The following is a 12,206-nucleotide window of genomic DNA, read 5'->3' as shown; positions in this document are numbered from 1 at the left end:
GTTTTCCTTTTCAGCATTTTATTCCCAAAGATGAAGTAAAATGGAATTATCTCTGTATTTTATCAAGTATAAGGACTGTAGTTTCCAACAATATGACTCTCGTAAACCTAGTCAAGAGAAGGGGTTTCTTATTTGCCCCTGGAAAAACTTGGCTTTCACTCGCATTTTCATTGCTATTACTGAAGGTAGCTGTGTAACACATATGCAATAGCTTTTCAGAACCTAATGCAGTTGTTCATAACAAGTAGCTTGTTACTCTGTGGAGGTCTTGCTGCTGCCAGTGGGCTATTTTCAGAAAAGTTAGCACTCAATGTGATTCTCATACTTATTACTACTAGTATTTCTAATAGTGGCCCTCACTTAGTATAGACTCATAAAGCCCATTGTCTTACTATTTTGGTAAATTTCTTAACTAAAGATATCTGATAAATTAAGGAGAAAACATGAAACACAACGCAGAATGCACTAAACATGGGTTTCTGATAGACTGCTGTAGGGAGGCGTGTTTTAAATTTGTGGGTTTTGCCCAGTATATCCTTCCACCATTCCATTTAATCCTGGGAAAGTGAGCAAGAATTGGTTATAAAACGTAGATACTTTGATGGGACAGATGTGCATTCTTGGAAACTCAGTTCCAACCTACTTACAGTTTATGGAACCTATGTAGTGTATGAATTGATCACAGCAGCAAACATGAACCCAACACAGAGTATGGGACACCGATTTTGTATGTTTGTAGAAACTTTCCTTTCCTGGATTAATTTTACATTCTTGGATAGTTGCTATTTCTAGCCAATTTTCAGGATTAGAAAACAGAGAAAGGGTAAGTATGTATTGTAATTCATCCTAATTAAATGCAAGGTATAGGAGAATGCAGAAGTATGTAGATTACCTCTAGTCATTCCCATTCTGGAATGAGATGCCATTATTTTTGAGGGGAGAATTGTGCATGAAGATTACTGTTTAGATGATAAGACATGGAATATAACAGATACTCATTAAAATTTAAAGAATGTGCATTTCCTTTTTAGGCATAAATTACCCCTGGTATTCTAATTATTGACTAACGGTGTGTCTGTTTTTAAAGGTGAAGCTGTGACTGGAGAATTATCAAAGCTCTTAGATGAAATCAAATTGTGCCAAGAAAAGGAATACTCTTTTGAAGATCTGTCTCATACAATATCAGACCATTATCTGGACAATTTTAGTAAAGTATCAGAGGAGGAACTTATGACCAGTGGAAGCCAAACCAAGCTTAATGTAGTAAGTAAGATGGGGTACAAAGACAATATATTCAGTTATATCTGCTTTATTTATGGCACATTCAAGAAAGAAATAGTACAAGAGTGAGAACAGTACAATTCTAACATTATAATAGAAAAAAAAAATATAGCATGTGCTCCTTACAGATTTAGAATTTAATGTTCCCCTTATTTGACAAAGATATTGCTTACCACACCTCAGAATGGCTTTTTATGGCACCACTAATATGACCAAAAGTTCAGGTTAGTTGTTTTGAGTGTGGGGCGTGCAAGGAAGGGTTTTTTGAGAAATCAATTTAAATCAGTATGCTTGGTACTATACCGAAGACTAAAGGCTTGCAGAATCTGATCAGAAGTGCTCCCCAAAAGAAGCAGCTAAGCATCTTCAGTTGTGATTTTTATGCATTTTATTACTGTATAGCTTTCCCAGTAGCCTAATGGTATTAAAGACTGAGTCTCTAATACTGAAAATTGTTGTGGTTGTGATACTTCAGTGATTTTCAACTACAGTTGAATATATTACTTCATTACTACTAATCCTGTGAATAAAGTGCTCTAGGATTCATTTTTTTTTTACAGTGTAACAAGGCTTTTTTTCTTTTTTTTTCTTTAAATTGAATTCTCTTCCTCAGTAAGCAAGTGAATGGGATTGCCCAGGGAATAAAGCACAGAACAGAGGGAAAATGCTAAGTACTAAATTTCAATTAATGTTGTTCATAAGTTAAGAAAAATTATGCTTTCATATGTGGGGAAAAACAGGGCAAGTTAAGGACTTTTATGTTCTAGAGGATTTATTACAATATATGTAGACATAATGAGATTTACAAAGATGGTTAGCTGCCCTGAAATGCAGTAGATACTTTTGTAAAGCCCTTCTAGATGTTTGAATGATTAGATACATAACCCATACTGAAGTCAGTATGAACAAGGTACTGATCCCATTTAAGCATTTTTATACATCTTCCTAGTGTCTCTCTCTATTTAGGTGCTAACTGCTATTTAAATCTGCTCAGCTGCTGTTTTGCAGAAAATGTAATCCATATAATTCTGTCTACTCAGACTGAAATTTTTACAGACATAAATGAAATACAATGTGAATAGGAAGTATTCAGACCCTAAATCTGTAATTTACATGCAGCAAGCAAATACAAAGGTTAATTAGGCAATACATTTTTTGAGATTTTATTTATTTGTATATTGAACTAGAGGTGAAAACAAATCTTCAAAAATGGGGACTGTTCAAAGTGTGTTGTGGCTCTCTCCTACTAGTGCACCCAGCTTTTCTTTCAAAGAAAACTAGAATCAGGATGATGGGTATACACTCCCAACGTGAAGTCATGTTGCAGGGCAGAGCACATTTTCCTGTAGAGTAAACCCAACTATACAGGCCTAGATGGACAGGACTCTTTGCTGTCATGTGGGATTTTCCTGATTGATCTAAAACATCTGTTTCATTCTTTAAAGTATAAGTTGCTCCCAGTTTTGACACACTGTCTTTTAGTTTTGGGAACGTGCTGCCTTCCCTTGGTTTGTAGACTCCCTGTATAGTGCATGGGTGATATGAAAATGCACACAGCGCTGTAAGGAGCCATCAAAGAGTAATCAGGAAGAAGCACTAAAATGAAGAGATATGTTTAGCTCTGAAAATGTGTGCAAAGGTGAATGCTGCCAAACTATTCTGGGGGCAGGACCAGCAAGCATGGTGGTGGAAGAAGCGTGACAGTAGGGTGATGCTTGAAGAAACTTAAATGAATATTTATGTATAAGAATGTGGAGATACAGACAGAAAGAGAGAAGTGGAGACATATATAGATATGGAGAGTCAGAAATAGATTCCTTGGATATGTGTTAAAGCAGAGAAAGATTCTTACAGATTTTTCTGACTTTAGTTTTCTCCTCCCTGGGAAGCTTCTGTAAAAATCTCAGTAGAGTAAGTGGGGTCTTCTCTGTTATTCATTGTTTACTGTGCCAGCATCAGCTCTGAAGAGGTGTAGAAGTCAGGTCCCTGGTAATGCGTCAGGTGATGCCATTTCCTGGACAAATGTTGTTTCCAGAGACAATGACTGGTGCAGGCTTTTCAACTTCTCCTGTAGTCCAGTGATCTAAGCAGGTTCCAAAACCCAAGTCATGACACTTCATGACCCTTGGGGAGATTCTGCAAAGGAACTGGCTGCTAGGAAACATCTGCATTTTTGGCATCATACTATTGTTCAGAGAAATAGGAGGCCAAGACTGAGGAATTTCTGTTTGGAATAGTAGCTTGTGGGTCAAAAACTTAGTAAGCTGAAGCAAGGAGCATCAGGAACCACCTCCTGAGGTTAGCAGGGGCACGTGAAAGAGAAAGCATCAGGAAGCAGAGTGTGTTTCAAAGTGTTTTTTTTTAACAACTGGTTCTTTTGAAGAGGGCTGAATCACCTGTGGTACTGTTCTGGCTAAATAAGGTTTAGATTGATTCAGGACTGCAGAAAGGAGTGTCTGTCTATCTAGGATCCACAGCCTGGAATTGCTCCTGAATCTAAGTGCCAGCCTCTTTTATTTGAAAGAGCAGGGCTCACTGTTTCTGTTTAGTGTAAGGGTAGTGGGGATGCCTGCTTTTTAATGCAGTAACTTAACAGTAAAGGGCTTCATCTGAAAAGTGGAAGCGTGGGATTCAGTTCTCTCTATGGCATAAGGGTTGGTTTTAATATCACATTTATAGTCTCCCAAATAAAAGGACTGAGCATCAGCCTATTGATCCCCTCCAGTATTCTTTCTGGATTTTACAACCACTGGAAAAATACCAGTGCAATCCAGAGAGCAGGACTTAGGACTCCCTAGACACTAGCAAATTTTGTTCCTTTTCTGGCCTCAGATGTCTTGCATTGTTGCTCAGTGATACAGCACCTGTAGAATACTACATTTTCTTTTGAAGATGTGGGTTGGAACTCTCTTAGGCCAAGGACAGAATTGAATCCATTCTTCCATTTGCTGAGTTATTGGACAATTAGTCATCCAGCCACTTAGCAAGTTGTTCTGGTATGTTTGGACTAATGGACTTCCTTCTTTTCATCAAATTTTGCATTGAAAACACTACACATTTTATTACTTAATATAACAAAACCAGAGGTTTATGTGCTTATAGTATTTTAAAGTCAAATAGGAAGCAGAGTTTGCACAACTCTGAGGTTAGGTGAAACTGAAAAAGAGCTTTTTGAATGAAAATTTTGGGTTTAGTCAAATTAATTCCAAATTACTAGTCAGCTCTGTATTGACTTTTAAGTTTCCTCAGGACATGGAAGAGCTGAATAGGAAAATTGAAGGGCAGGATCTTGAGGACTGGAAGGCATGAACATCTGGGAGGGAGAGGGTACAATGGAGCAGTAGGTAAAAGTAAGGAGAATAAGAATAGACACCACAGCGTAGATGTGAATAGGAACAGATCTGGAGGTGAGTAAAAATGTCCCTACAGGACACTTCCATTCCAAAAGCCTAAAGGGAATCTGGGAAAATCTTGGGGTTCTGGAGAAGCAGACCGTGTTAGCTTCCTGAATGAGGAGAGCAATTAATGAAGAGGATGAAAACTGTGAATGCTTGTTTGCTGAATAGCACAAAGTCAGATAAGAATAAGTTAACAGGATCTTTTGTTTGAAGAGTACATCATAAAGAATAAACGAAGGAAAGTCAAGTTAAAGCTACACTGGAAACTTTATAATTTCAGTGCTTGATTTTGCACTCTGTCTGTATTTCAATGTACTTTTGATGTGCTGTCATGTAAAATATTAATTCCATGTTTCTTAGTCTATCTTCACCAGTCATTAAAACATGTATATTTTGAGATATCAGACAACAATCCCCTCTTCATTGTCTCCACAAAATTAAAGGCCAGATTGAACATAATTTTGCAAGTGGAAATGTGGGTTATTATGCAACTTCAGCGAGAGCTCCAAAAAGGCATTTATATACCTAGGCATCACTTCAGTTGGATTTGCCCATTTTTCTCAAAGGCTTGTACACTGGATGGGGTTGATGGTGGATTCATAGATCTTTACTCCCAGTTCCTTTCTGCCTTTTTTTCCCATTTTGTCATTGTGACTTGAATACACTCTTTAGTTCCCCTGTGTATGCAAAGACGTGGAAAGCCCTGATAGCTGCTGCACAGGCAAGCTGGGAAAGCTTTATACTTGTGTATTGTTCAGTGCTGACATATTACAGTTTTTCTGTTTGCTAAATACAAAACTTTCACTCCAAATAACTAGGATTTGATTGTTCAGCAAGTCAGAAAAGGAGCTGTGCTTCAAAATATGTTCCAGAAAACATGAGGTGGAAAAAGACGTAGGAAAATCCTTGATTATATCACAGTTTAGTTAACTTAGGTGTTTCCTTTAAAAAATTAAGCTGTCTTAATTATGATTGCTAGCAAAATCACCTTTTGACAATAACTTATAGTAGTCTCAGTTAAAAAACAAAAAGTATAATTTAAAAAATATTTATTTTCCAATAGATGGCAGTCTGGCTCAGTAATTTCAAGAACAAAAGCAGCCATCTTGTATAAGTTTTCCAACTTTTTTTCATTGCTACGTTAAAATAATGCATTTTTAACACAGTTGATAGTACAAACTGCTTAAAAACAAACATTTGTAATTCTTATAAGAGGAAAATGTATTGAACATCATGGTATACATTTAAACTACAAACTAAAATAGCAGGGCTAAATTTAGAAGTGTATTATAACGCAGAGGTTACACATCAAGTGTGTATTCAAACATTCTGTGTGAGTTCAAGAGCAAGTAAGAAAATCTAAATAGGTATAACTTGCAAAGCAGGGATCCAGAAATATTAAATGTGTCGGGAAAATGAACAGAAGAATGTCAAAATGTATATGGTGAGGAATCTTCCTGAGCTCCTGCAAATAAATTGCTTTAATTTAGATTCCTCTGTCCTTGGAGTACTAACTAACAAACATCATTACCAGCTTCTTGTCAGGTTTGAGGTTCCTGTGTATATATTCATGTGAGAAAAAAATATTCTAAATGTAATATTAAAAACAGAAATATGCTGTATTTATTGTAATGTATTTGCTCATTCTGTTTCTTAATTAAAAAAAAAAAAATCAGAAAAGTATGGGCTTTATGTCCATGTAAGAAAAAATTCCTGTGGATACCAGAGAATGGTATGTTACTTTTTATTTGCTTTGGACAGCCTGTGATAGCAAAACAAAAAATAGGGTATTAAGAACTTCTACACTTCCATATGTGTGTGTATGAGTATATATATATTTGCAAGATGTACATATTGGATACAATACATCTCAATCTTTTCCTTTCATAAATTTGATATTTTAATGATTTTTTCTTAAAATTGACTCTTAAAAGAGGTTTGTCTTATTCTGTGTTTAAAAGTTTATTATATATTTTCTGTCCTTATTTAAGAATGAATTTTAAAAGTATTGTTTTCTTTTCACTTAGTAGCAATAACTATTCTCCATATTTTTTGAGGTCATAAGAATTTTTGAACTGAAACTAATTTTAAAGTAAAAAAAATCTGCCATATACACTTAATAAAACTGAAGCTCCAAACTGAAGTATTTTCTTCAGATCAGTCCCTTTAATCTTGTGTAGTAGGTGGTTGCTTGCTATGTTTGCTTTTCCATTTATGCTGTTGTGTTCAGAAGCATAATACATAAACTACATTATTGATTGCAAGTGCAAATGCAATATCTTACTGTCTTTGGATATGTGACATGAGTTTAGATTAAAGAAGACACAGTTCCAGAAAGTCCTTTTGTGCTGTTAACAGCAGAGTATGTGTTAAAGGATTTTACTTAATTACCTGGAATAAATACTGAGAAACTTAAGTTTAAAGGTGCCCCTATTTTTTTTTGCTTATGGAATAAAACTGAAGATAGTAAAAACATGTAGGATTATAGTGACTGCACTACAGAGGGATTTCACAGAAGTGGCAGCAGTATATCTGATTAAATTTAATATGGTTATATAACAGATAATAAAGGCTGGCAGCAGTAATTTACATTTAAACATGAAGAAAGGTTCTGTGTAGTCTCAGGAAAAAGATTTGGATTTCATCACAGGCATATAAATGTCAATTTCTGCTTATTTCTGTCATCCAGAAAGGGAAGTTGATACTTATGTACATTAAGAGAGAGTGAAAAAGAAATGCTTAAAAACATCTTATATTAACATTGTTGAAAACAGTGATGGTACATATTCAAAGAGAAGATTCACTTTTTACTCTCTTATGTCAGAAAATCAAGAAGATTAGGGTATATAAAGGCAATACAACCATGATCATGTTTGGTTTGTATCTAAGGGGAGATTTGAAAGGATAGAATTGTGTGTTTTTGGAAGAAGATGGCTAAGAATGAATACATTAGAGGTGAATAAAATTTATGCATGGTCCTTTAGAATTCAGTTATTCATTTTTTCCTCTAAGGCAAAGAACAATTATTTTTTATAAAAAGCACACATATAAAAAAAGAAATTTTTTTATTTTACAAAGTAATCTGGAATTTGTTGAAGAATATTGAGGTAAACAATTTAGTAACATTATTCAATAATACTGAGGGTTTTTTTTAACATAACATTTAAATACATAATGGCTAGGCTGAAATATTATAATGGCTAGGCTGAAATATTAAAATGGCTAAGAGTGAAATATGCTGGAGTAAAACAATTCCTGTCTTGGATCAAAAGTGGTAGCCTTTAATAATATCACACACTTGCATATAGACATTATTGAGAGTGTGAGACAAAATTCCACACGACAATGATGATGAGCAAGCCAGAAGTATATACAATGGCTGACTAATGAGGATACATTAAAAACACATTCAAGAACAATTTGGTTACTTATTCATTAGGGAATAGTAAGACAATCAGGCCTGATTGTTTGGGACTCCATGGAGAGAAGCAGGTAAATTTTAAATTATTTAGTATAGTAACATTTATTGAATTTGATAATACAGCTTTGCTGTATTTTGAAGGTATTTATGATGTTAAAAAAAAAAAGCAGGGAATTGTGCTGAGGGTCAGTGTTTGGAATATTGTTGCTTTACTTAATTCTCCTTTTATAATAGTGGTAGATAATTTATGTATTGCCAAATTTTGACATTGCAAGAATTTTGTATTAAATTGCTCTTGGACTCTTAGACCTAGTTCAGTTATGAATCTCATTTTACAAGCATATACTGACTTTTATTTCTGTGGGAAATAAAAATATGAAGACCATCTCTCCCAGGGTATGGAAACCTTACTTTTTAAGATTCCCTTGTTGCAAAGGTCTACCCACTCTCTGAAGCTAAGATTATATAACTTTAAAAATTGTTTTTAAAAGCTACCACCCAACTAAAAACCATCTGTTAGTCCCAGTTTCTAATGCACACAGTGGTATTTCCCACTGAGAAGACCTGTTGTTGCTGTTATTTTTTTCATTAGACATTTATAATGTGACATCTAGTACCAAGCATCCACTTGGTCGATACAGAATGACATACTTGCTATAAGCTACTTTACAAAATTATTTCTAAATTCTGCCTAAACATGAGCTGGTCATTGCAAAGAAGCAGAGTGAAATGTACCAACTTCATACAGATTTTTGTCCCTTCTGTTAGGTAGTTTATCTAGCCAAGGGAAGTTCAGACATTTTTAATGTATCCTTTCCTAACCTATATTCTATAGTTATTAAAATAGGTTATTTTTTGTATCTATAGGTTATGCTATGCTTCAGTACAGTGTTGTAAAGATTTCTGTGTTAGAGGGATCCTAACAGCAGCTGTGTGGAACTCTACACAGAATAATTTGCCCGGTGGCATGCTTCACAGCCAACTAAATTAGCCCGCAGCTCCCTGCTGCTGCAATTTCTGGTAGAATTATTGCTAGACAATCCTCCAGCGTGCTGCACAGACATACCCCGTGAGATAGTCAGCACTTATTTAAGAATATAAAATCCCGAAACATGACAATTCTTAGTATGGTTTAAACTACATGGAGTAAAGTATAACTAGGGGAAGGTGCTGGCCAAGCCACCAGTTCATCTAATCTGCATTAAAAAGTACCTGCTCCTTTTCCACTAGAATGATTTTCTGAAATATTTAACCAGTCTGTCCAATTATGTATGTGTGTGGCAAATTCCTTGACTATCATATACTTGCAGGAAAATAGCTTACAGACAAATGAATCTCTCTGAATGCTGTTATGTGCTTATCTTGCACTGGTGAATCCTAAATGTATCTAATCCTTTTGCTCCAATCTGTCACATTGTTTACCGCAATGACCCTGTATTACTATGTTTTGCAGAACATGTGCTGTATGTACAAACACTTTCTTTTATTTGCTGAGTATATGCTTCTATTTATTCTTTTAAAGTAAAATCTGACAGAGTAGAAAAGAACAAATAGTTTGTGCACACCCTCCATAACTTGCAATACTTCAGGCTTGTTCTTTCTTAAAGCTTTCCTTTTCCTGACTAAGTAATCCTAGCATTTTCAAGTTTATTTTGTATGTAAATCTTGCCATGCTACCAACCACTTCACTTGCCCTGCTGTGGACTCTTTCATCTTAGCTAAATCTCTTTTACATAAGGATGTCATATATGGGTGTAGCATTTTTTCCATATAAAGTAATTATAATATAAGCTTTTCAGATCAAAGAGCTTGTTTGTCTTTATGGCTATAAAGCTGTATGTAAATTTGGGGTGCTCTGGAAATGATTAGTAATATTTTATCTACTCAAGAATCCTGTTGGACAGCTATGTTTTATTAAATTAACCACAGTAGATTTTTGCATTTTTTCACAAGGACCAGAGACTGTCATATGTTGTAGTACTGAGCACATATGTAATTTGAAGACTAACCTCTGTTTCATTATACTTAGATGAATACCAAAGAAATCTACTAATCTCAACAGGATTAGCCAGGATCTGAGGACTCTATCAGAACTGATCTTGAGATCATCTTCCAAATATGAAGTATATTTGCTTTAATTAAATATCTTTTTGTGTGTTATTCAGTGCTTTAGAGAACCTTCTTTTTCATCTGTATTTGTGCCTTTTTTTTTTTTAACATCTCTGAGCTGGCTGTGCCATTGTGGACGCTGTTGCCAGGCTTGCATAGCAGAATACTTGTCTCTTCCATTTCTTCCATACCCTCAGTGTCCATCATCCTGTGAGTATGCAATAGTGTACAACACGATGTCCATTTTTAAGCTACAGTCTCCAACTTCATTTGGGATCTTCTGAGAGAATTTCAGTCACTTCTGAAGAACAGAAAGAGAAGATATAATACCATGAGATTTCCACCCAGACAGGTGATTTTGCAATATTAACATCAACTCTCTCTTTGTCTTATTATTGCAAAACCAAATCATCATGAAGACTGATGACTTTTGCTGTTACTAGGATATCAGTCACCAGAGATGTTTCCCCCAAGCTCTGACCTTCCCTAGAAGTCTGCCAAAAATCTGTCATGGACTCCTGCCCTGCATTTCCCTCGGGTTTCTCCACTCCTCAGACTTTTCTCCAGTGTTCCAGCCAGAATCAGGTTTTCAGCTTCTCCCTCACAAGAGAACAAAAAGTTCTTTTCATCGTGATCTTCCTTGGTTCTCTTAAAATTCATTTTCTCCCTGTTTGATCAGAGTATCACCAGTAGGGGTGCTGAAATTCCAAAGGTGGGATCCAGCTGCCTTAACGCTAAGTATGTCATGCCACTGTGGATGCGCAAGGTGCAGTTTGCATGGGGCTAACATGGGCTCAGTCATGCTTTCAGGAGCAGTGATTAAGGGTCAACAGCTACCCTGTAGTGTCTAAAATGACACTGGATGCCTATGCTTGGCAGCTGAATCCCACCATAAGCCCTCAAGTCAGTTGCATAAATATAGGCATCTAGTGCTGTTCTGGTCAGCAGCTGAGACATCTACATGGGGCTGGCAGATGTGACAAAGGACTTGGAAAGTCACGGTGTTCTGGAGTGGCAGTTAGAGGCTAGGCAGGGTGCCCAAAGATAGACAATGGACCTCAGTGTAGAGCCAACTTAATCAAGATCCAAATGTCCCTCCAGTAGATTGGCAGTGTTAACATTAAGGATTGAGAAATGTTTGTGGAATTTTAGTAATCTATTTGGTTTATCACATTTGAGCAATAAGAGTATGATCTATAAGGAATATGAAGGACTTCTCTAACATTTAAGTACAATTAGATTTTAATTTCTGAAAACATATTTTTGCTCTCTTGAAAAATTAGTTTTGATAGTTTGTAAGAAGCCTGAGCTTGAATATGTGGGAGATTTATTTTTCACAGTCATATGTAGATATTTACCCTAGGGGAAAGATAACTGAGTTAATAAGGAAAGAAGGAGAAAGAATGCTTTAAAATGTACTCTTTTCTATCCTGCAATCTTAAACAAGGAATACCTCATTCTAGAACTTTTTAGCTTTTGATGTTCCTGCATGTTACAGAGGTAGGTATTTCTGTAATATTTCTAGAACTCTATCACTGTTGTCAGCAGGTACCAATGCAGGTTTGAATGTGTTTTTTTAATACATAGTGATCTTAGAATAAATGAGTGTTCTACCTAGCCAACAGGACGAGGGAATACCAGGACAGGGGGAAAAAAATTGTCTTAAATATCTTTTGTATATACCTAAAGTCAACATTGATTTCATGTTTACTCTATTAGTATAAGAATAAAGTCATTAAACTTGGAACTGACAGTAAAGCCTGATGATCACCATCTGATAGGAAATGCATGAGAAGAGTGAGAACCATATGGGTATGTCTCTCAGTTGTTTTCTGTAGTGAGGGGAACAGCACAGTTTTATCCCTATAGTGTAAACAGAAGATGGAGCCTACTAATCCATCAGAGCTGTGTGAACCCCTACAGGATCCACTAAGGGATGGAGATAAGTGTAAATGTATGGTTTCACTATATCGTATTCTGTGATTCTTTTGAAGTTG

The 12,206-nt window shown here is 35.7% G+C and overlaps 1 protein-coding gene across 4 annotated transcripts in view; it reads left to right on the top strand.

The window, feature by feature from the left end:
• Positions 1-12,206, top strand: part of ANKS1B (ankyrin repeat and sterile alpha motif domain containing 1B) — a 448,570-nt gene that overhangs the window by 87,482 nt on the left and 348,882 nt on the right. For all 4 annotated transcript variants that reach the window (XM_072866003.1, XM_072865996.1, XM_072866022.1 and 1 more), the window contains one exon: positions 1,088-1,263. In XM_072866003.1, the coding sequence (XP_072722104.1) occupies positions 1,088-1,263 (176 nt within the window). The remainder of the gene's footprint in view (positions 1-1,087; positions 1,264-12,206) is intronic.

The sequence above is a fragment of the Ciconia boyciana genome, chromosome 1 (genome assembly GCF_034638445.1).
Source record: "Ciconia boyciana chromosome 1, ASM3463844v1, whole genome shotgun sequence".
Classification (NCBI taxonomy): Eukaryota; Metazoa; Chordata; class Aves; order Ciconiiformes; family Ciconiidae; genus Ciconia; species Ciconia boyciana.
This window is presented reverse-complemented; position numbering and strand designations above follow the sequence as displayed.